Raw genomic sequence first — 25,799 nt, 5'->3', positions numbered from 1 at the left:
CAATTTACCCCTATAGAATCATATCATAGAATCATAGAATGGTTTGAGTTGGAAGGGACCTTAAACATCATCTAGTTCCAACCCCCCACCATGGGCAGGGATGCCTTCCACTAGACCAGGCTGCTCAAAGCCCCATCCAGCCTGGCCTTGAACACTTCCAGGGATGGGGCATCCACAACCTCTCTGGGCAACCTGTTCCAGTGCCTCACCACCCTCACAAGGAAGAACTTCTTCCTTACATCTAAATCTGCCCTCTTTCAGTTTAAAGCCATTACCCCTTGTCCTATGACTACATGCCCTTGTAAAAAGTCTCCCTCTCCAGCTTTCTTGTAGGCCCCCTTTAGGTACTGGAAGGCTGTTATAAGGTCTCCTGGGAGCCTTCTCTTCTCCAGGTTGAACAACCCCAACTCTCTCAACCTGTCTTCATAGCAGAGGTGCTCCAGCCCCCTGATCATCTTAGTGGCCCTCCTCTGGACTTGCTACAACAGTTCCATGTCCTTCTTATGCTGGGGACCCCAGAGCTGAACACAGTACTCCTATAGCATATAGCAAAACCAAAGAACTACAGTCCTAAGATGGACAGTGGAAGCAACACAGGCAGCAGGAAAGGCTTGACTTGAATGTCAGCAAAAATGTCTCACTCAGAAGAAGGATTTAGCTGCAATCTTGTGAATTTTAAAACTACATTGAATAAAACAATGACAAATACATTATTGGGACCACTTCTGCATTGGCTGGGAGATGGAGTAAATTATCTAATAGCACTCTGCCATCTCAAAATTCTCTCATCATGGGAAAATGCACTTATGTTTGGGTTTATTTTACTGACTTCTGATGAATAAAACAGGTCTTAAACAAATTATGGAGAAGACCATGGAAATGTGACCACAGCTTAAGACCATACAAGTCTGTTTTAGCCTCCAGTAAGCTGACTAACAGTGCAGTTGTTAAAAAAATGGCATCGAGCAGTTTTAGGCACAAATTTGTCTTTGCTTTTCACAGAAATTTGTGTGTGTGTGTTCTTAAAACCTAACATGAACCTAACAATCTAACATCGTGTCTCTGAGTACAAGCACCCAGTGCATAGTCCATTTGGTATGCATGCAACAAATGGGTATGTTCTTCTGAAGCCTTCCAGTTTGAGCCCCAGGAACTAAGGCTACATAGGAAAATAACAAATCCTGATTTCCTACACCTCTCTCTGCCATTCATTTTGGCCTGGTCTCCGAGTGATGTGGCTTCCTGATTGTAGATGGCTTGTGTCTGGTCATGGGCATGTGTCAGAGCCTGCAAAAGTCTGTGCAGATGCCCCTCCAAAACAAATTATGGCTGAGTAAGGGTCAACTCTGTCAAGGACAAGCATAAGTATATTGATTCTAGGAAGATCAGATCTCTTCAGGCATTTCCAGAATGTGAAGCTTTGTTTAAGGGCAGGTGTAGAGAGAGGGGAACAAAATTTTCTCCTTACCAGGACACCAGTTCTTGAGAAACAGAAAAAGAAACTGCAAGCAGAATGACTGTGAAGGGCAAATGAAATTGCTGTTGCTCTAATCTCTGAGGGAAAATAGCTTCCTTTGATTTCCCTGTATGCTGTATCACTTTTAGGTCTACCTTGCAGGGTGCTCAGCTGCCTCTGCTACCAGTGGGAAAGACTGTGGTTTGATCTCCCTGCTGACATGAAACAAATGAAAGTTGCAAGCAACCTTATCTTTTTTCCTGTGAGATTCATGAAATTTTTTTTGTTGTTTGTTTTCACACTGTTTTGGAAAGGGAAAAGCCTTTAAATTTTTTACATTCCCTGTTAAATGAAAAATATTTTTCTTTTCAGTTCTATTAGTTAGCTGACAAACCGCTAGCATTTATAGAGCATACACTACTGTGTTATCTAAGCTGGTCAGGTTTCTCAGCATCTCTTAGTTGTGATGCCAGTGGAGAAGTGACAACAAAATTGTGACTTGAGTTCACAAGGGAAATGCATGCAATCACTATGCACTTGGAAGCAAATTCAAGGCTGCTAAAACCAATTTTATTGCCATTTTTGTAGTGTTTTACTCAAGACACAAGGAAATGATGGTTTTCTAAATGTCTCCCTTATAGCATCTCATGCATTTTAATTGTTCTGTTGTGCTGGGGTAACCACACTGTGTAGCTGTCACAGAAGAAGGCAGCACTTAGAGAACAAGCATGTGCTTCAGAGTCTAACTGGAGGTATCCCTCCCACTCTTCAGGCGAACACAAACTAAATGTCTGCACACGCCTGATAGAGAACATCAGAACAGGTCTGGTTGGTTGCTTGGTGTTTGCTTCCCAAGCTAATTGTCAGCAAGGATCACAGTACACGGGACCAGAGTTCCACAAGCTCCTGGGGAGCTGTCTTAAAACAACTCCATCTGAGTACAGGCCATATTTCCAAGCTGGCTGATGAATTAGTGCACATGGCTATTTACCCTGCCAAGAAGCAGGCCAGGAAATTAAGACATAATCTGATCTGCCTGTTATAATTCTGGCGGTAGGAAGATTAGCCACTCTGCAATCTACTGGGCTCTAGCTGCAGACTCTAAAAAGATGTTGGAGCAGCAGTAATTTCATCCCTGGATAAGCCATTTGCTTAGTAAGCCAAGTCAGGGGGCTGTGCTTGTATGTGGGACCAAGAAAAGATCTAGAGATGAAAGTGGCACTGAGACACCTTTGAGCGTCTTTGTTCTTGTAGCCTCACTAGGGCAGGCATCACTTTGGACAGACTAAGGGGGTCCTGGGAACCATCCTATCAAACCCTGTGTGTCCCAGCTGTCCCCAGGACCCAGTCTATTAAAGGAGACACCTGATCTGGGTAGTCAGAGGCCACCTAGCATCAGGACTCTCTTGCTACTCTGTAACAGCCTCAGCATCACTGCTGCAGGCTGTGTGAAGCAATAATTAAAAGATGGCCAGGGAAGACCCAATTTCCTAGGGAAAACAGTCAGCACAGGGTTCTGACATGAAGGATGCTCTATTAACTGTTGTCTTTCGCCCATACCAGCCACAGAATAATAGTGATACAGGAATCTTCCAATGTCTCATGCAGCCCACGCTGCATATTCTCTGTCAGAGACAAGGGCTTCCAGTTCACTGTAATTAAGAGTGAACAGGATAAATGCCATCTGTCCACAGCTCTTGTCTCAGAAAGCACCGGTGTCTTTACAGAGGACTGACAGAGGACTGTTTTTCCTACCCTACTGCTCCTGCCTTCTTTTATTGTCTTCTCACGCAAATATTCTGGGTGCCAAGGGAACATTAGCTGCCCTGTCAAAACCTGTCTCTGTAGTGACAAAGCACAAAGAACTTGTCCAGCTCCCTGATGAAGTGATGCATCTCTTGGACCAAAATCCTCAGGACAACACAGAGTGGCTGTACAACATGAAAGAGTTCAGAAGCACTGTCACTTGGGGAGAACTGGCAGAGGCATGTTGGTCTGGATGCCAAAAATAGTACCATGGATTTCAAAATGAGCTAATCTTGTTAAAACAACTGTTTGGGGCTGGCCTACTAAGAGCTGAATTTGGATTTTAAAAAACACATACGCACATGCAAAAAAAGAACCTTCTTAGGTTTGTTGGTTTGATTTCTGTTTTTCTCCTTCTCAGGGAAACTTAGTTTAAATAAAGGCATGAAACTGCTTAGATGATAAAATCTCCTCCCTGCGTTCAGAGTTATGACTTTCATTTGCATTGATCTGGATTCTACTTGCTGCCTTTCATTGTCATGAATTAATTCCTGTACCAGAATGCAAGCAACGTGCTTTCGTTTTTCTCACCTGCTTTCTCCTAGCCTGCTTGCTGGAGAATTGCAAGACTTTCAGTCAGCAGCAGATTTTTTTCCTCTGATGTTTCTTTTTAAGGCTCATTTTTGTAAGTAAATATAATTTAAAAAATTAGCTTTGTACACACATTTCCTGGTATTGTTTCAACAGCTCATCTCCTTTGAATCCCTGTTCTCCTGGGGACCAGATTCACACAAATGTGGCAAAATTTTTAGGGCCTGCTGGAACCCCTGTTCTGTAAACAATTTCAATTAAAGCCAATAATATATGTTGAGGTATTTTTTACATTATCAGCTTTATTTTAAAGAGCAAACAAAGAGGCGCTTTCATCTCTATTGTGTTACAGGAATTTTTATTACTAAAAACCTATTTGGAATGGGGCCAGTATAAAAATGTATAAAATAGTATAAAACAGGAGATGGGTTTTGAATTTTTGCTTTCATTCCACTGGGAGTACCTCAGACCCTGAGAAGATGAGCATTTGTCATCAGAAGTCACCTGGTGGTTTTGATTCCTCTGTATAAGACTAACAGTGAAAATTGATTCTTTCTGGTAAAATAAGCACTTGATTTCCTTCTCTTCAGTCGGCTGGCATATGATAACAACCTAGAGAACTCAGACGCAGGGGATGCTGTAAGTTTTCTCAACCTTTGTGATTCTACTTGGTTACACTATAAAAAGCTATGCCCTTCACTTACACTACTGATGGAGATTCACTCTTTTTTTTCCTCCTGCTAAGCTGATTTGGAAGAGCTCCTGCGCCATTTCTCATTCATGTGTCTTTTATATATGTTCATTTAATTAAACCCCTCCCAGTTTATCAGAAGGTGACACATGGCTTTTCTGTACTGGGATCTCAAGGTTATATGATGGCATCTGAGCTGCCTACAGAAAAAAAAAATTGAATTAGGGATTCCAGTTAGGAACAAAAAACTTGTATCAAATAAAAGGACTTTCTCTTTATCTCCTACCTCTGAGCCTTCACTCACTAGACAAATGCTCAAAATCCAGGATGTAGAACCCCAGATTTTTCCTCTCATCATTGAGGTGGATTCAAACCTGAACTTTGTGATTTTTTTTTTTACTGCTAAAAACAGATAAATCCATCTTGAACCCACCCAGCTAATAAGCATTAAAGGAATTAAAGGCAAAATGAGCTTAATAGTTCAGATTTGACTAGACACCAACTTCAAACAGAATTCCCTTTGGCAAAACTTAGTTTTTGTAGCAGTCTCAGAATTTCCAGTTTTAAAAAGAAGATCAGAAATAGAGACAATATAATCTTGAAAGTCTACTTTTGAGAAGCTCAGCTCCATGGTTTGAAATGGATTAAAATCAACACATGCTGGTAGGTTTCACCTCTTGCTGGTTATGATCTGAGTTTTTTAATTGCCTCAGTAGTTTGAGGAAGATGCTGCACATGCTGGATCATCAGCTACCCCTCCATGTCTTGAGCCTCTCACTTTAGTGTCAGAATCTTCATGCAACAGTCTTCACACAGTTCCTTTCTTGTAGGTACTTTTTAGGGCTGGATCTTCTGGCCAGTTGATCCCTTTTGTCACTAACGTCCTACAACCTCCAATTGTTACAAAACTGAAGGGACCCCCAAGACATTTCTTTTGTCACACCTAACCCTCCGTCTGGCTGAAGATAAGGAACCAGCAGGGAGGAGTGATTTTTATGCTCGATCCAGAGAGGAGAAAAAAACATCTGATGCAGATTAGAGATCAAACTTGCAGGCAAGGCAGAAAGCTAGGTGCTAGCCTTTAGGTTCATTGTGGGAAGATCAAGCCTTTCAAGGGATTCACTGAGATGATAGTAACAGGAATGCATCTGCCTTCCTACCGCTACATTAACAGCTCTACTTGGGGCAATAGGTTAGGCTTGGGGAAGGGCAAACACCTGCAGGACAAATCACAGCAGGGAGATGCAGCAAAGGCCCCATGGTGGCGTGAAAATTTTCTGAAGAAATACAGGAAGATGAAGCACCAGTTTGGAGTTCTGTGGGGATCGGTAAGGGGCAGGACCCCATCCGCCAATTTAAGAATTCATTTTTCCAGCATCTTGCAGAGAGCTGTGCAGATGGTCCTATCACAGCACTATAAAATGTGTTGCCTTGGACTGGGCTTCAAGAGCTATTTCCATCATGCTGCTTAATCCAGACTGTGGCACACACCTGCTAAAGGTATGCTGATCAAACAAAGTAACAGGCTTAAAAATAACCCCAACAGTCAATGGAAGGCATTTAGACTGCAATCAATTGCACAATTTGCACCACAGTGATGAGGCTGAGTCTTCCTTTACAGGGTGCCTTTGAAGGAGAAAGCAGTGGCTGGGTAAACAGGGTCCTAGGAATATTGTAGCGGTATCAGCTATTCTAAGAACTCTGTTATAGTTAGGAATGACATATAGCAAACCCTACATTAAGCCACTAGGCAAAGGAACAATTAAAAACGCTCTCTTAAACTGGTCTGTAACACAGGAGGGACTTTGATCCGAAGAACTGAAGGGAATCTCTGAAGAATAATAAGAAAAGAACGTGATTAATCTGGGTGAATACCAGTAAGAATTATAGTCTATAAAGCACTCATGAAATAAATTACTACAAATCCTAGGACAAGGAGTAAAGCCATAGCTGGAACATAAAGACATTTCTTCCATCCAGAACACAGATCTGTCTGCCAGTTAACTGTATGGAAAATGTAAAAGTAAACAAATCTGTACACAAATACTGTCGAGTTTAGTCTAAAACCAGCAATATGTTACAAGGAACTGTATATAGCCAGCATATGAGAGATGTAATCTTACCCTGGTGGCAAAATGTGAAAGTCTGTAGTGAGGTGAACAGCATGTAACCAGAGCAAAATTGTATAAAAGAAAGGGAATTCAGACCAGATGTGACTGGATTTTATGCCAATGAAAACCCAAAGCATTCTGGCTAGTCATTTAGGACTTTAGGTTTAATACATCTAATCCTAGCCAGACTGGAGGGGTGCTCATTACCATTATGTGGTGGTGTGCTGGGGGGCGGGGCACGAAGGGGAACTTCATACAGAAATGATTCCTAATGCTGTATTTGTGAGAAGGCAGCACTGGAGGTAAGATGCTCCACCGTTCTCCCAGGTATCAAAATAAAAGGTGGTAGATGAAAAGGGGGGCAGCAACCCAGTATGGCAGATGGATGGGACCTGTGCCCCACACAAACAGGGAATACTAAGCTTAGCCACAAAGGTTTCACAATAAGCAGGGTGGCTACTGTCTCATGGCAGCAGTACCTAAAACTGCCTTTACTACTCCTCATCCATTTCCACTGGGTGGGGTTGGTTTCCAGACTCCATTAACCATTTTATTTTGCAAACCTTTAACCTCCACATACTAAAACACACACACATGCACACACACAAACCCCACCCCCTTGAAACATGTCCTGGAGTTGGGAATGACAGATTTGTATGCCTTGAGGAAGCACCTAATTCAGACGCCTTTCAAGGGACAGCTCTTGATTTTTATAATTACACAGATTCCCCAGGAGTGCTGCAATCCAGCTCTTCGAGGAAGGGGCCTGGGAGATAGGAGATGTGGACTGCTTTTCCTTCTCTCTCACTGATTCACAGAGCCAGCCTGAAAAAGTCACTTGTTCTTGTAATGCCTCAGTTTACTGTTGGCACCAATGTGACATCACTGTGAACTGCTACATAGTTCATAATAATTACAAAAGGGACATTATGAAGTCATTCAGCTCAGAGGCTGAAGCTTGCAAACTGCTGTCAGCCTCTGACTGTGACAGTAGCAGTCTTGTGCTAGGTACCATCCAGCTACAATGCACCTACCCTGAGGAGTCTGCGAAATAAGACACACACACAGGAAAATGCACGAAGAGATGCAGTTTGTCCATGTCAGCATGGCAAGCCAGTGGCACACACAAGAATGGAGCTGATGCTTCTATGTCTTGACTAGTTATGCTGGTTTTGAAATGCGTAGGGTTACTTCCTGAGTACTCCAGATGAGTGGCTTGCACAGTACTAATGCTTCAGTTTTAGTAAACTGTTCTGTGATCTACTTGTGCTGCTCTTAGGCCATACAAACCCATTACAGCCCCATGGAGGCAGATTTTCCCCCAGCCCCACAATTTTTTAAGCTGCATCAGGACACCAGTCTGGTTCTGATCAAGGTCCTGCAAACAGCTGGGTCAGCACAACTGAGAGCTGGCACTGGGCTCAGAGGGGAGTGACTGGCACTGTCACCAAAGCACCATCTAATCAAAGCATGGCCTGTTAGGGCCCACGTCAGATGCCTTGGCATTGCTCAGAACTAAGTCTGAGCATATAAATGACTCCGTGTGGAGACATCATCCTTACATTAATGGAATCACTACCACGTAGAGAAGGGAATCCTGCAACAGTTAAATAGCACATTAACACACTCAACATGGGCCATTAGCCACCTTCCTCCACTGTTCACTACTTGCCCTTTCTCAGCTCAAATGTTTGTTCTATCAGAAGGCACAAAAAGGACATGAAACCTAAAGTTTCCCAGTTTGAACTACCTAAGAGTAGTACTTAACTTCAGCTGTGCTCACATGTGTGCTCTGTAAAGAGCTGCAGGCTTTTAGGTCTTTACTGTTCTAAACAAAAGCTTTCTGATGGTGGTGTGCTTCATTATACATTGGGAAACATCAGCTGTTGGAGAAGGAGAAACTCTGAGCAAGTCACAAGTCATCTCTAGGTCTTAGTTTTCCATCAGTAAACTTGGTATCCATTTGGAGGAGGGCTGTAGGGCTCAGTTTGTTAGCCAACAGAGAGATGATTGCACAGTATCACCTTTGCTTCGCAAGTTATACTGATCAGCTGAGCTGTAGCAATTGTACAAGCTCCTAACCTGGTTCAAGTGCTTTCGTGCTTGCAACCTTTCCGGCACCAGCGTGTTTTTCAGAGTGGAGAGAACAGGGAGATATTTCACTTATATATTGCAATTTCAGACTGTATATTGCAATCATTTTATTAAGCATTTGGTTTTGGGGAGGATGGGGTGATGAGGTTATGAGACAAGACTCAGTGAAGCAGAAAGCCAAGGGTCCCCACATGGCTGCATGGCCTCCATCTGCTAAGCAGAGGCATGCAGTGAGGCCTGGAGTGCAGCTTCTGAAGTGGGAACTGGGAAGGAACCATACCGCAGGGCTGGGCATAGGACTGGCTGCAGGGAATAGCGATTACTAAAAAGGTGGCATCTTGGCAATGTTATAATAATCGCTTGGACATTGTTTCAGAAACTTGATGCTTGAGGGACCTGCACCCCCTCTACCCCCTATTCCCAGAAGTCTGTCCCTGGACACTGTCGTCAATCTCCGAGTTCATTTCCTGGTTAAACAAACAGCAATTAAATAACACAAGACAGGCAACGCCTAGAGACACTGTCTCAAACTCGCCCTAGACAGGCCATGTGACACTGGGGTCCCTGTATTTTGTCTCTTGGCTAAGACATATTAATCATAAGAGGAATTACAGAGTGCGACACTGTGTGTACGCCAAGGGAAGGTGGGCCTGGTCCGCTGTGGAAATGCACTCTGCTTCTTGGTACAGCTGAGCCAGGCTTGTCCACAGAGGACGTGTTGGACAGCCAGCACTGGGCCAGGTGACCCAGAAAGAAACACACCCCTTTTCATTTGCTCTGCTATGCCTGTGTAGAGAAATGAAAGAGAACAGAAAAATCAGTGCCTCTAGCATGTTCCTACAGCAGTTGGGACAACCAGAAGAGGCACTTCATGATCTTCGAGAGGTGTTCACAAAGTGGAATCAGGGGGAAAGGGGAAATCAAATATTTGCTTGTAGCAGGAAAGTGAAACTAAGGAAAAAATGTAAGATCTTTCTAGTGCACTCTATTAAACTGTAGTATGTTTCTCCAAAAGTAAGTGATTCAAAGCATGCTCTTTGGCACCCATCAGCAAAAAGGAACAAAGCACTAGGGGACATATACCCTCAGACTCCTGGTGCTAAAGGAGAGACAGATTAGACACCTGAGACTGATGAGTAGTTCACTCTCGGTGTTTCCTTTGGCTCTTGCAATCTTCAGTTGCCTCCCAGTAAAAGTACACAGAAATAAACTGAAGATGAAAAAAATGTCACTGTGACACTGTTCATTTCCTATACATGAAGCCTCATTCATTTAACCCATCATCATCAGGGTTCAAGGACTTCTTTTTCACTTGTATTCACTACTGATCGGATCATAATCCTCCTTGGGGTCCATCACCCCCAGGGTGAAAATTTATGGAGCAGCAAGGGATCTTTAGTCTCCTCATGCAAGCAGAAGCCTTTCCTTTGCTCATGTGTGCAGTCAATACTGACATCTATTTGCAACATGCTTGACTGGCCCTTGGTTCCTCTGAAATAGGCAGTGGTGAATTCACTTGTTGGTGCTTGAATTCCTTGCTTTTGTAATGAATACCTAAAGTTATTAAAACTGGAAGAATCTTAAAAATGTAAATTCTGTTCCATCACTAATTCCTCTCTTGATTTACGGATGTTGGGCAGTGAAATTGCTTCGATTATGTTTCAGTTGACCTTGCTACTGGGATTTTTACACTCCAGTACCGACATGACTGAATTTCAGCTTCCAGCACTACAGGGAATGTTTCATTCTTTCGTACACTGTTTGCAGCTTACTGCAGGCAGAATGAGCCAGAAAATTTGAGAGGGGGAGAAAATCCTGAAATCCAGAAGCTGGTCCCTCTATAGATGGTTCACCATGACAATGGAAAGGGACTTTGAGCAACTCAGATACTTCTTTTGTGTGACAGAACACCTGCAACTCAAGGAAATGCTAATGAGGAGGAGGGAAAGAGAGTAAAAAGTCTATAATGCATTTAGCTTGAACTGGCTTAGACATTTTTTACTGCTCAGATCTGCTATGTAAATCCCAATTGTGTATCTGATCCATCAAGTGTGATTTGGGAAGCCAGCATTTGTAGGAAGCTGAATTTGGGTTTGGGGTCCTATCAATACTTTCTATGAGGGGTCCCAATTAAGCTTTACATTCCCTGACCCCTATCAGCCCCCTCATGCAGAATATATGGAGGAAATATAGCCACAAACTTCCCACCTGATGGTTACACCAAGGGACTGCATCACATCTCAGCAAGTCCCAGTATCTCCTGAGTAGGCTTTCAGAAGCAGGACCTGTAAGCAATGAGTTTCCAGCATACCTGGTCTGGCAAACAATGTCACAAAGTCTTGCTGCTAAGCTCATCTGCCCTGAGTCCACTTTAGGTCAGTGAGGGGTTGCTTTTCTTTACTACTGCTAGACTACTGTTTTAGTTCCCTACTTCACCACTGCTAAATAAGTCAAACTTTTCCCAGTAGTTTCCTTTCAGTAAATATTTCCATGCTTTGGCCATTTCTTACCATAAATATGAGTCATGAAATAGGAGCAAAATACCCTAATTAGCCACTTGCACCTCAAAGCCATACACTTCGCTTCTTTCACAGTTTTCTGTGTCTTCTAAGATCCCTACCAGTTAAGTAGATGCCACTGAGATTTCAAACAATGTTGTCTGCTGGAGTACTGAACTGTTTGCTTTCTGGAGATATTTATGGCAATTTAACTTAGACATTTTGTTTAGCATGCAATAAAGCCCTTTGCCCCATTTGCTTCTTTTCAAACTTGACATCTGCCTTAGCAGCTATTATATTGTACTATATTACTAGTATTTGAATTGCGGAAACACCCTGTCATGGAAAGGACTCCAGGATGCCAGACACTGAACAACAAAGAATAAAAGCCTGGTCACTATTTTTACTGAAGGAATATGTCAATTCAAAGTGCTCTCTAACACTGCTTTACTTCTTGGAAGTGACATCTCTTAATTGTCTCTGGTTTTTGCTGTTGACAGAAAGAAGGCCAGTCCAGAGCCTACCTCATTGCCCAGGAGCTGATGTCTTCAGAAAAAGTGTGAGTTCATTGTTACAACCTATCTGTTGCTCTCCTAAAACTGAAGCTACGCGATCCACCCTTCAGCATTGGTTTCACGGCAATTAATAAAAGTTTGTCTCCTTCCCCAGATATGTGGAGATGCTCCAGCTGTTACGTATGGTAAGTAAATCATTTTAATCACAGAAACCCAATTGCCCTTTTACTTAGCTGCAATTTAGAAGACATAAAAGCATTGAAGCGGCTGAGGTCAATTTGAGGAGGAATGGCTTACTGTGAACCATTGCAAAGAATATGTCTGCCACTAATCTGCTCTTGCTACAGATCCTCAAATCTAGCATTTGTCATTCACAGGGAAAAGTGTTAACCAACAGTGCTTACTGGGGCTCTGAGACTGGTGTAGATGCAGAGTAAGCCTAGTGCAGAGAAGGAGATGGTGATAAACAGGGGTGAACCCTCTCTCTTTAGACAGGAGCAGAGCTATGAAGCATGGGGATTTGGTTTGAACAGATGCACTCTGCTTCCTTTTAAGCTTCTTTTTTCCGATAATGCAATATCAGTAATACCCAGTGTGGCCTGGATATCCACACTGTGACACAGGTAGTCACTATGGGCAAAATACAGACTCTGGTGTCAGAAACTCATGAGGGAACACACACAAAGAATCACTTGTAGTGCCTGATAGAGTGCTCTTGTATGGTATAAACCCACTGGTGGCTTTGTCCCAGAAGACCTTGTGTCCCTTTAACAGAGCTGCCACTGCTTCCTTGGAGACTGGTACACAGCTTAAGTAGCCTCACTCTCAACATCTTTCTTGGCTGTTAGTTGCAAGGCAGTAGGGAATAATAGCCACCACAAAAAGCATGCCCACTGCTGCTTGGAAAGAAGTTCCCTGAGAAGGCAAAAAGTAGCCCCAGTTTGTCCTTGGAGGACACCCCAAACCCTAGCAGTGGACAGGAACTCTGATGGAGAGAAAAAGTAATGACGTCAGCATTGTATTGCTGCCTGCTCATTGTGCCTCTCAAGCAAGCTGCCAAAGCTTAAGAGCCTTCTCAGGCTTGGGCAGCAGAGACAGGAGAGCAGCCTTATGTGACAAACACCTTGCAGATGATTGCATTTCAAAAAATCAGAAACTGCCAAGCTGGTCAGCTGGGAACAAAACACTTCAGGGGACTTAGCTGCTTAGCTGGCATCTACCAATATTTTGATACATCGGTGATAACCTGCCTAGCCATTTGCCTTATCTGTCCTGGCTTTCCTCTGATTTCTGCACAGCCAAACACATTATCTGACACTAGTGAGACACAGTTGTAGTTATCCATTGTCCCCTGGAGAAGCCAGGGTGGTTCCTTTACCTGCGGATTACAGATCTCCTTACTGAAATTAAGATTTCCAAAAGTATCATCAAGAAAAAAAAGAGAAAAGCCTCTGCCAGTTTCTAAATCAAAATAGAAGAGGAATGTACACAAAGGAAATTACCATGCACAGAGAGTATTAGCCACTCTGTATCTTCATTAGATGCATCCAATTAAAACATTCTTAATGTATTTAATTTTCCATTTCCAAGTACATTTGTACTTTGGTACATTATCAACAGCATGGAAACGTAGGGCTGTACTAGAGTGCATGTACAGTGTACTGGATTTAGCGGAGGTGTCTAGGAGAGGCCTCTCCTTTGCATTTTATCCTAGTATTTTCCATATACCTTTAGGAGATAAAAGTGGCTCACTAACATGGCCTGAAAAATTTATATTCACCTGTTGCCTAGTGTATTATTCCAGAAATCTAGAGAAACCCTTACCAGTTTTACAACATGTAAGTCACTCAGACTACAGGAGTATTATTGCCTAACTGAGGCTTTTCAATACTGTCATAGTGCAAAAAATTACAATAATCTACTTACTCCTTTTTGCATATTTGAATAGCATTAGGAATAGTCACAACAGTAAAAAATTGTGCTTTGCTGTGCACTCGCTGTTGACACAGGTCCCACTGGCAGATGTCACAAGCAACCACCAGTGACCACAGAGTCACCAAAATGCCCTCAAGGTACAACACCCCAGTCATGGCCAGTTAGGACCAAAGGCTTCCTTGACAGTCATATCTCAGCTCAGGCAAACATTTCTCTCTGTTCCCCATCATGGACTTTATCAAGAAAACAGTTTCTAAATGCTCACCTTCAAGTCTCAAGTCTCATCTTCTTATATAAAGCCATATGTTGGTAAAAAAGGCAAGGAACTAAACCACACCCTAGCTGCTTTCAGAAAGGAAAAAAGGCTTTTCTTAAGCCTGCAGCAGGAGCAGTTTCCCATCTAATTTCCAGGCTTGGCTGGAGCTGCTATTCATTCAGCATAACAGAATCTGTTTGGCCTTTCAACGGAGACTTTAATAAATTGATTGATTGCCAAAATGATGACATTTCCATACACCCACTCTGCTATTGAACTGAAAGAGTGGAAACATTGTGTTAGCTCACAAACTTGGTATCAGTTGGTGTGGTAGTAGTGATAATAATCTAAAGGGTTAGCTGTCACTTGCCCTACTCAAAGGTAATGCAGTTCTCTGGAGCAGGGAGTTAAGAACTCATTCTGGACTGAGCAGATGGGACTGGCCGGGCCTTGCAGTCCAAGTGCCTGATCTCCTGGTACTCACAATTTAGTTTTCCGAAGTTGATTAGTCTTTGCATTTCCTTCAGGATCATTTAATTCTCAAACTGTCATTCTTTTCTCCTATTTTTCTTCCCCAGTAATGCAGGCTGCACTTGTCATCTTTTTCTTAGCGCTAGCTCCTGAACAAAAATGCTGCAGGTTGCTTTCTCAGCCTAATGTTTCACACATCACCTTTGAGGACCAAGAGTCTAGTTTATTCACTTCCCTTCAGCCAGTCTATTTCAAATGAGTTTACTTGATGTACACAAATCAAACTTAGTGTGACTCACTCTGCCTCAGGATCCCAGTCTGTATGGGATCAAGCATTTGCTTGATAGTGTACCATGTTCACATTTATTTTGTCTTTGGCTTTTGTACATAAAATCGCCTTTTGGTGCATAAAACCCTTTGAAGTCATTATTACTTTCCTCCGAGGCATTTACTGAATAAAGGTACCTAAAAGCACAGCTCTGCACTGAAAAAACACCAGCCCCAACACCTCCCTGTTCAAAGAAAGTTGATCCTGTTTCCTGGTTTGCATTTTCCTTATAACAATGGGCCACAATTCTTAGAAACACCAAGACCCAGATTTATGCTTCCTCAGCATTGATATGGGTATGAATATGATATGAATAGATATAATGTGCTGGTTCTCCAACCTTTGGAGCAGGTTGGGATCCAACCCTGGACTGGGCATCCCCAAGGCTTTTGACTGCAAAATAAATCTTAGGAAATAAAAAAAAATCATCTTAGTGCTCAAGTCACTAACTCGAAGGTACATAAATGCAGATTATCATGAAGTCAGGCTCACTAGTTAACCTCTACTTCCAGAATTTTTGTGGGCAGCATGTTCTTAAGAACAAAAAATAAACGTCTAATTTAGGAGCCACTATTACATGTTAGACAAAACAGAACTCCATCTTTCTAATTATTTACACTTCCAGTGAATGATTGGCTGAGCCTTTTTTACTACTGTGAATTTCTTGGATGATGTTCAAAGTTCTGCTGGACCAATCAAGTCATTACTTTCCTAATTAAATGCTTTAGTGAATGGAACGTGCTGGCTAAATGAAAAGCTAGCTGTTAGACCCTCTGAAGCTCTTATAAAAGCCTTAAGATGCACTGTTACAAAAGAATAGCCTGCCCTCACTTACAGTAGGCTGGGTTTTTTTATTTATTTATTCATTGTTGTCTTCATCAGCAGTGGGAAAATAGCTACGTATCAGGCAGGGAGATTCTGCAGTGGGAATGTTGAGCCAAAATAGCTTTCAGATAATCTGTATATCTCTTAAAAGGAGAGGGAAGTCACACTAGTACATTTGGCATCAGGACAACTCCCTGGTAACAAGCTCCACTGATACAGTATTCGCAACGCATACTCTACAGCTTGCCAGTTCTGAAACTCATTTGCAGTGTTTTGGATGAATGTGTGTATTTGACTACATGTGAGTGTGTGTTGAGGTCAGGATTCCTGACCTAGATTGTACCCTGCAATGGCAGGATAAGAGACTAATTGTGTCTGCTGTGATAGTATTTTCTGCTGTTCATCTGGCATTGTTTCTGCTGAGCTCAGTAATGAGAAATCTGGGAAGATCACTGCTCAGTGCAGATCAAGGGTCACTCACGCTGCTACAGGAGATGTGCCACTTTTTAATTCAGGGGTGACACTTTCACTTTCATCATCAGGAAAGATGCTGCTGGTGGTAATGAAGATACCTCCAGGAACCACCCATGAGTCAGAATTGGCTTACAGCTTACTGTACAGCATCTCATGCCTGCATTCAGCTTTAATATGGAGACTCTCTTCTCCCTCTTTGATCTCTTCACCCTCCCCTCAAGTGTAATGCCTAGGTGTCCAAAAGAGCATTGGACTGCAATATGCAGTACCTGTGGAATCCACCTTCATTTTAAAAGTGAAAGTGGTTGTAAAAGCCTGCACCATTTTATGCAATCAGTCTAGACTTCAGCTGTATAAAGTTTTGGCTGCAGTAAGATTTCCTGTTGTCCTCCCTGGCCCACTCACAAAGGGTCAAATACACTTACTCCCCAATATTATCAGTTCATTAAAATATCAGCTTGACTTGGGAAGCAATTATGATTCTAGATATACATGCAAAATGATTTTTGGATGCATGTATGTTTCATTATTTATTGAAAAGTATAGAAGACTTGATGCCAGGTGGGAGTTGTGGCGTGAGCAAGGTAAATATGCTGTGTGCAGACATGATTTCTGCAGCTGAAGTGCCAGTATCCCCATGTGGGGACTGAGGCAGAAAAATGGCCGTGGTTTTCCACTAACGCATCTGCTCTATACACTCCATTTTTAGCTTTTTTCCTCAGCTCTGTTCCCTAATGGAAACTCGCACATCTCCCCAACCAGAATTCTCCTTGAAAATTGTAGAAATATCCTAGGTGAATTTATTCACCAGTCAGTCCTTTCCTGTTCTTTAACAGAGTAGAGGTATAAGCAGGGAACCTGATTCAGCCATGACAGCATTAGAGGTCAGAGCTTTGGTTGGTATAAATTTATATAGTTTTTCTGTAGCAGGTGACTGCAAGAACAGCAGATGATTAGCTTCTTCAAAGCACTGCATCAGACTCCTTTTGAGTTAAGATTTCTTCCCCTCATTATCAACATCAGGAATATACTTCAGAATGTGGGAAGCAGTTGAGCTCTATTCTGCTTTGTGCATTATTGCAGGCAGAAGCTTCCTTCCTTCCAGTGAGACAATGCAACAAAGAGCAGGTAGAGACTTTGCTTCAGCACCCAAGATCTGGAACATACTACTTAGACTGCAGGCATTCAGAGCTTTTCTAACCCAGCCACAGAGTCTAGCAATCTGGTCCTTCTAGTTTAATGTACACTTTTTGGTCACAGAAATACTTTTCCTTTCAGATATTTCTCTTGAACTGTTAAAGTGTGGCTTTGCTCTACAACCACCATCTTCTACTAGAAATTCACAATTTCTAGCTTGAAAGCAGGCCTGACACTGGGAACACAGTGCTGAGAGCCAGTGAGAAGGAACCTCCATTCCCACCTGCAGAGCAACTGCTGGTCAAACAGTAGGACTATAAATTACTATCGGCAAAGCCAGTATAATGGTGGTGTACTCCCTTCTCCTTCTATTCTCCTGCTGTTGTAGTCAATATGCAAGAACTAGGATTTCCATTCTGATTGGATTAGCATCTTACACACTGCTGCTTTAGAAGATGAACAAATAACAACAGAAAACCAAGAAGGAGGTCTAGCAACTGATCAGCATTTCTTGACAAACTTTAAAATGTTGTCTTTCAAATAGACCTATCTGTTTAGCTACACCATTAAGTCAAAATCTTGACTTTCTCTCCTCCGGTCTACTCGCCTTTCTAATCTACACAGTTGGTTTCAGCCTATTGCAGGTGGCAGAACCATCACCTTTTCCAGTGACGGTAGAGACTGATTTCAGTCCTATCATTTCCTAACTACCCCTACTAGACTGGCTGCAGTAGTCCCTGGTTCCCCAGGGATCCATGGGCCATTGGATGAACTGATCTAACTTGGCATATTCGGTTATACACAGAAAAAGCAAACAGATATTCTGGATCCAGACTGAATTACCGTACCCTGGATTATTTTCAAGTAGACGTTAAAGAAGAGAAATCCCCCAACATAGCAAATATATATATATATATATATACAGGCAGTTTTTTCTCCTGGGTAAACTACTGGCCTGAAGCAGTGGCTTAGCTGACAAGAGATTAGTTTTCCTTCCTTTCACTAGGGTCCTGCAAGGTTAAATGTTCTCAGGCTGTTAAAGGCTAACTGGCAGCAGGGCTGAAATGCAGAAAGGACCACAATATGTATGGGATGTATCCATCTTGCAAAATGGCTGTTGATATGCATACAGGATTGCTACAATTGGTTTTTGCAGCTGGACTCCAAAGCATATTCAGCCCCATTGTTGGAGAGATTTAATACACAAACTCACTCTTTCTGCATCTGCTCACAAAATCCTGGAAGCAAAACCCAGAACTAACTCTTGTCCCATTAACTACCCCTTTTACCTTTGGATTAGAATATTACATTTCACATAGATGTTGTATCCTGCAGAGAACTTCCTTGCTAAGTGCTCTACCAAAAACCTCTGGTTGCTGGCATTGCTGACTCCTTTGAAATAGTACCTAGAGATAACTACCTGCTACAAAGTTTTCCAGGTTGCTGATCCCAGGTAAATTGGGTCACCTTTCTGTAGCCCTGAGCCAGGTACCTAAATCTTTTTTTTTTTTCCCAAAACTTTCCTGTAGTCACTGTTTCTTCTTACCATTAGCAGGCACTGCCAGCATCTCTAATGCATCTCATCGCAGCAACCAGCTTGAGCCTCATCATCTCACAGAGGGTATCAGATTCTACTCCAAGAGCCAAGCATGTGACAGTTAGGCAGTGCTCCACATAAACCATAAGATCTTGTTGAAACTAACCCCACATTCCTCCATGTCTTGTGCCCTTATAACAGGCTCCAGGTTACAGTCTCCATTTGCAGCAGAGAACAGAAGTTCTTCAGAGGCATTCTTGGGGAAAAATATTTAACTTGTGTGAGTTAGTGATGTGCACAAACAAAAGAAGAAAAAAACCCCAACCAACCAACCTCTGTGGCTGTGGGTTATGATCCTCTTTGTTTCACTTAATTATTTGTAGGGTTTATTTCAGGGATGTTAGGGATTTGGCCATTGGATGACTGCAAAGGTCTTGTTTATGGGTGCCCAAAATGTAATGGAAAGTTTTATGTTTCAAAAATGTATTTTTATAGCGCAATTGCTAACCTTCTCTGTCACCTAGCCAGCTTGGGTTATGCTTTCACATGCACACACAAACACTGGTGCAAGTATAGGCATAAGACAGGAGTGAGATCTGTAGGCTCATATGCCCCTGGATGAGACTGAGCTCTGTGGCCGTCATGCCAGAGCCTTAAACTGAACGACTTCAGTTCATGCTGCTGTTTTCTAAGAAAGATTTGACCCAGCAGGGAATTATATGGACTCAGTGTTTGGTACCTTCTGTGTTTAGACATGGGGCTTGGGTGACAGACGTGGAGCCCTTCAGGTGCCATGATTGACTAGAGTTAGTGAGACTGCAAAAGCACTTTGCATTTGATTAATGGCTTCCCAGGCACTCAGCATTTTCAATAGTGGCATAATTTTTTTTTTTAATGGATGTTTATAGTGATTACTGTTATGCTGCGGGTTTTTTATTAATCATTAAGAATCAGGCTATTCAGGCAACTGGAATTAAATAATTTGTCTGAGAATTCATTATAATCAAAGGGGCAGGCAATTAATGACTAATTAAATCCACTGAGATGCTGTGGGAAAGGAGTGTTAGTCTTGTTGCTCAGCTATGGTGGAAAGTGGACAGATACAGAGCTGTTCCATGTTAATTTGGAAAAGATGACATTTCTGTAACATAATAGGTTACTTAAGCACATCAGTAGTGAACTTACTACAGCTATTCACTTCCCCAGGCACAATAAGCTGAAAGAACCCTTTGGATTCTTTCCCTTTCCCCAGTCTGGATTAATTACAATGACTGAGGACTTTGAAAGGTTGCAGATTCCTTTGAGTTAGGAAGAGCATCCAGAAGAGGGATTGACTGGCTTAGTTGGTTGGAAGGCCTCTGGAGTGTATGCTGGCTGAAATATGTAGTTAGGCTTACTAACACACCAGAAAAAAACGGGAGCTGGAATAGCACAACGTTGGGATTATTTGTTGTACTGGGGCAGGACACATTGTGGAAATCAGATCTAGATAATTAGGAAACACAATAATACTCTCTCTGAAATTTTTATGATCTTGTTTTACCCAGGATATAGTTAATAAAAAAGCAAATTGACATCATGATCTTTTTTTTACCTAGTTCTAGTGGCTTTTCAGAAAACAAATGCTTCATCTGTCATAGTTACTGAAAAAACATAGTGTATGTGTGACTTTCCTTTTGGCTAGCATCTATTAGATATTCCAGTTGTTCCAGTTCATAGTGAGCCAGTATGTACATTACAGTTGACAGTGTTACAACAGAAAAGCCAGGAATGAATCTGAGGAGACTAAAAACTGCTCTTGCCTGGAGTCAGTTCCTACTGGTGAGGAGAGAGGAATTTTGAAGTTCTTTGCTCAGAGGCTCTCCTGTTGCTTATAGAACCTTTCAGCGGGACCACAGTCATACCAGCCAGATCCCCAGCATGCTCAAATCAATACAGCTACCTTGATTTAATCAAACTAAAGTGGACTATCTAATGTAAAATATGGATCCCCAGTGAAACATACTCTGTTGAGTTGCTCATACCTGGACATTAGCAAGTTTCATGGAAATCAGTTCTTTCAGACTCCTCCTTAATTATTCCATGTACTTATAAAACTTAACTAGGCAGAAGCCAGTCTCATGAGAAATGCCATGGTAAATCCCAGTACACCCTGAGGAAGTTCTTAATATTGTCCCTAAAAGTTCAGGGAACAGAACCTGACTTTTTGGCATTAGGTTTCATGATCACTAGATCCTGACAGAGGAAGATACTCAACCTATCCCATCCTGGCTCAGGGTCAGATAGAAACAGCTTGGCATCTTTCAATGAGCTGTGCGACCTTAGAGGTTTCTTTTTATCAAGCCCCTGCTCCCTTTCACAGCACATTTGGCCACATCACATACAGTGGGGTAGGAGGCCAGGAAACGGTCTCTGAGTGGAAAAAGCTAGCTGCCATTTCTATTAACTCATCCAGCAGAATCACCTTCCCAGCAATTGTTAAAGCAGCTGCATTTTTTTTTTTCTGATGAATTGCCTTCTATGGGCAGACAGAGAATGTTTTTAATATATCTTTGAAAAAACATTGGTTTTAATAATAACTCACTGTTTGCAGAGTAGCATGTGAAAAAATACATTCGCAGCATGGATCTGGCCAGACTGGTCAGACACTAAAGCCTTCCTTCACACTAGGTCTTGGGCTGAAGCAGAGCTCAGTGTGAACCTGCTGGAAGAACAACTCCTGGTGTGATGGCCTTACTCTGACAGGATGCAACCAGGGCTTTAACAGCAGCTCTGCTGTGACTAGATGCTTGGGCTTTGTATGTGGTTATGAGTTACCTGACCCTTCATGAGATCACCAAAAGCCCCTTTTGGGACTTGTGGTTTTTTCTCAGGATGCAGTGTTAGCGTATCCATAACATGTGGTAGATTCTGTCTTAAATCTAAAAGTTGGTTGTTTTCCTAGTAATGCTATATTTTAATAAGTCTTGTGGTCTGGACTACTGACCAGACCACACTAGATCACATCATATCAATACGGTCCCTCCTGGCTTCAAAGTCAGTGAATCTAAGTATATTCAGTTACAAAGCCTCCGTTCAAGTATTTTTAATGCTGAATTTAAAAACAATACTCGATTTGATACTTACTGGAAAAAATTGGCATGTGTAGGCATACAGAGAATGCTGCAATCCCCTAGCCTTACCTTCACACACAAAAAAGAAAGGAAGGTCAGATAAGGACAGACAGTATTTTTATAAGGAAGGAAGCTTTGCAATCTCCTAGTCTGCGGCTGCTGTACCAAAACGAGTCACCAGGAGCTTTCAAACCTCACAGTTAATGTAGCCTCTCTACTGACCTGTTTTGATTATTTACTCCGGTTTTCACTCTCACCCCTTTTTTCCTGATCTTTTGCAATAAGAACTCCATGCACTTCATGGCTTATTGGGATGCAGAAAAAGATTAGAAAAGGCACTCACAGAATTAGTTTCTAAGCAATTGTATATGAATGTCCAGTTTCTGCTCTCATCACAAACTGGGATGCACTTAGGTTTTTAATTGTTCACTTATTTTCATAGAAAAACTGAGATTCAGATACTTTGCCCATGAAGACCTGACTAGCAGAAATAGGAAATTCAACAGTAAGAGCCCAACCTGACCCTGATGGAGGAACACACGGAGTCATCTCTTTACAGGGAATACAGAGGAGAATTAAACCTGTAACAGCTCTGGAGGACCATCCTCAGGCAAACACTGAATACTATACTAAAGCTTTTCAATTACTTGTACTTTGTAGCAATACTGAAGAAGCAGGTGCTGAAATCATACCCTTTTAATTTTATTGAATGAAGGCTGCTGCTTTTGAACAACAGATAATAAACCATCTAGTTACAGTGCCCTAGCTCCTGGCAAAGGCAGCCAGAATCCCTGGATTAGGAAGCTGCCTCACGCTACTCAGCAGCAAAACATTAGTTATACCTCTGCCCAGCATCAGCTTTCCTGCCTTGTTGTGTGGTGCATTGCATTGCACCCCATTGCCACAGTTTGCATTCAGACCTTGTCATGGTATAACCCTAGCCAGCAACTAAGCACTATGCAGCCACTCACTCACTTCCCCCCCACCCAGTGCGATGGAGGGAGATAATGAGGAAAAAAAAAGTAAAATTCATGGGTTGAGATGAGAACAGTTTAACAGGACAGAAAGGAAGAAAATAATAATGACAATAATAATAATAAAATGACAACAACAACAACAATAATAATAATAGAATTGGAATATACAACGCAAGTGATGCACAATGCAATTGCTCACCACTCGCCTACTGATGCCCAGTTAGATCCCGAGCAGCGATCCTCCCCCCCAAGCCAACTCCCCCTAGTTTATATACTGGGCATGATGTCACATGGTATGGAGTATTCCTTTGGCCAGTTTAGGTCAGCTGTCCTGGCTGTGTCCCCTCCCAATTTCTCGTGCCCCTCCAGCCTTCTTGCTGGCTGGGCATGAGGAGCTGAAAAATCCTTGACTTAGTCTTAACACTACTTAGCAACAACCGAAAACATCAATGTGTTATCAACATTCTTCTCATACTGAATCCAAAACATAACACTGTGTCAGCTACTAGAAAGAAAATTAACTCTATCCCAGCTGAAACCAGGACAGACCTCCACAAAGCCCAGGCAGCTTTAAATGCCTGAGCTTCTCTAGCCACTGCCTGTGAAGAGGGGATGTGTCTGGCAGCAGCAGGCAGGGGAAAGAAACAGTGGCTGGTAGGAACCTGCAAAGGGCCAGGGCACCACAGGAGCTAAAGTCTCTCGAGTGTATCCAGGTGCCAGCAAAGGCTCCTTTACAAGCATGAAGCAGAGAAGATGGATATTGTAGGAATTGGGCTTTTACCTGAAAACATTTCAGCATCCAGAGCTCTGGATGAAGGAGACTTTAAGCAATGTTTTGCACACAAAATATTTGCTGGATGCTGCTGGGATGATTTTCTAATGCCTGGGGATCTAATACAAATTATCACTGCAGTTTGAGATGGAGGCCTTATTCCTCACTTCCAAGTCAAAGCTGGGGAAACATTTTGCTATGCACTCTTAAACAGATGCCCTGTTATGTACCAGAGCTAGCTACATTTTAATATAGAGGAAATTACTCCTGTGCCCACATAATTTATAAACCACTTCAGGAACAAAACCATTTCTAAGATGAGGAAAAAAGGTCTCAGTTAGGTTTCATAGGGAAAATTATTTCTTCCATAGCTTAAATGTATAGCTTCTTCCTCTCTTTAAGTTCACATTTGGAGACAAGTGTTGCAAAGTGCACAAGACTTGTACACATTGATGTTTTTCATGTCAAGCTGTTGGACCCAATGAAGTGACAGGAGAATCTCATCCTTCATTTTTAAAAACTATGTTTCTGGTTAAGAAACGCTATAAAAATGAGACCAGCTACACCCAGAAAAACAGGAAAAAAAGGCAAGGTAAATAAAAAGATACCAAACTCATTGTATGCATAAGGGTCTGATGGCTTGGTCAGGTGAAATGTTCAATTTTGGGTTGACAGCATTGTGGAATTCAGCTGAAAATGTGTGTGAACTAATGGATGGAAAAAAACATATGCTATGACTAAAGCAGAGTTTAGGAGTTGAGAAATTGTAATGATAATTTCAGAAAAGAGACTTTAAGTCTGTTTGCCCAATTTCTGTATTGTTGTTCACAGGATTTCTATGAAGGTATCTTGAAAGTGCTTGGAGAAGAAGGTGAAAATGAACAGGAAGAAGTTAAACTCAAGCAGGGCTTAAGTGAACTCCCTGAAATTTATGAATTACACCAAGACATCCTGGGACAACTGGAAGAAAGAGTCCTTAAATGGCAAGTATAGAATGGCATGGTTTGGTAGCCTTAATATACCCTTCACAGCAGGTGGGTGAACTCGTCAGCGTTTCCTTGATCCCACTGGCGGGGAGGCTGGGATTCCAGCAGACATGATAGGAGTGGAACCTGAACTACTTTGGCAGATTTTGCATACAGGCAGGAAGGAAGTAAATGTAGAGGCTGTCAGGCTAAGAAACCAAATACTGAAACATTTATGCAGTGCACAGCCCATGACTCCAAAATAGCCCTGTCAGTCAGTGTGAGGACAGCCTGCTTCATATTCATTATCCTCTGATGCCAGTTCACAGTCATCACCAAGCAGCTTCACACTCATGGCCTGAAGATCACAGACTCATGCCATAGGAAGCAGGAACAACAGACATCAGAATTGGTTCTAAAGAATCATCTGCTTACAGAAATCTACATAGCCACTGCGTAGCTCTCAGATAAGGGACACCCCACCACTCCCAGCACTAAGGCAGGGCTCTGCACGGGCTAGGCTTCCAAGCCAAACAGACGCTGTCAGCCTGCTGAGGGACTCCACCTAAGCCAAACATCCTTATAGGGCAAGTCTTTCCATGAGAGAATAAGACCATGCCTAAGACAGACAAATCTCAAAAATTCATTCAGTTAAGGAGACCTCTGACCTAAGCCAGGCTGCCAGGCCATAGTGTATCAAACTGCTGGAATAAGAATGTCTAAGAGAAATTACCTCTGCAGACCCAAGCTGACTAAACCTACAGCAGCTAGCACAGGCCCTGGCCTAGACTGAACTACTCTGGCTCTGACAGCTTATGATGGACCATGCAGCCTCACACCTCCACCTTGGTGGAGTCCAAGTCAAAGCACACAACAAGGAAAGAAAAGGCTAAAGGGAATGTTATATTGGTTCATGTCCACCAAGGGACTGTTACAAATGGCAGAAAGACTTAAAAAATTTCATCAGTGATTTATGATTTATACACTCATAGCACAAACAGAAGCGGTGTTTTCGGCTGGGATCTAAAATGGCTTGTTGCATTCTAAAGAAGTCATAGTCCTACTCTAGCAGCATGCTGCCTGTTCTCTCAGACAAAAGGGACACAACTGGAAGTGCCCTAAGATTCTGTCCAGAACTACTCTGTGGCACTGGAGAAAAAAGAGGGCTGTATTGCAAATGCTGTCAACACAACAGAATGACACATGGCATATGGCTGCACTCATACAGGTTCCCAGGTGACCACCACCCTTGAACCTTCCAGTAAGTCCTTCAACGTGCCTGAGCTCCCCCAGACACTCTGTTGCTC

General features: G+C 42.4%; 1 protein-coding gene across 4 annotated transcripts in view; it reads left to right on the top strand.

Annotated features, from left to right (window-relative positions):
- The window catches only part of FGD5 (FYVE, RhoGEF and PH domain containing 5), a 117,079-nt gene that overhangs the window by 47,388 nt on the left and 43,892 nt on the right, over window positions 1–25,799 (top strand). For 3 of the 4 annotated variants that reach the window (XM_052776689.1, XM_052776688.1, XM_052776685.1), the window contains exons 4-6: window positions 11,688–11,746; window positions 11,857–11,887; window positions 24,359–24,514. In XM_052776689.1, the coding sequence (XP_052632649.1) occupies window positions 11,688–11,746; window positions 11,857–11,887; window positions 24,359–24,514 (246 nt within the window). The remainder of the gene's footprint in view (window positions 1–11,687; window positions 11,747–11,856; window positions 11,888–24,358; window positions 24,515–25,799) is intronic. The other variant, XM_052776686.1, reaches the window with a different exon arrangement.

Source organism: Harpia harpyja, chromosome Z, assembly GCF_026419915.1.
Source record: "Harpia harpyja isolate bHarHar1 chromosome Z, bHarHar1 primary haplotype, whole genome shotgun sequence".
NCBI classification, from domain to species: Eukaryota; Metazoa; Chordata; class Aves; order Accipitriformes; family Accipitridae; genus Harpia; species Harpia harpyja.
Note: the sequence above shows the minus strand (reverse complement) of the source record. Positions and strands in the feature narration are given on the sequence as shown.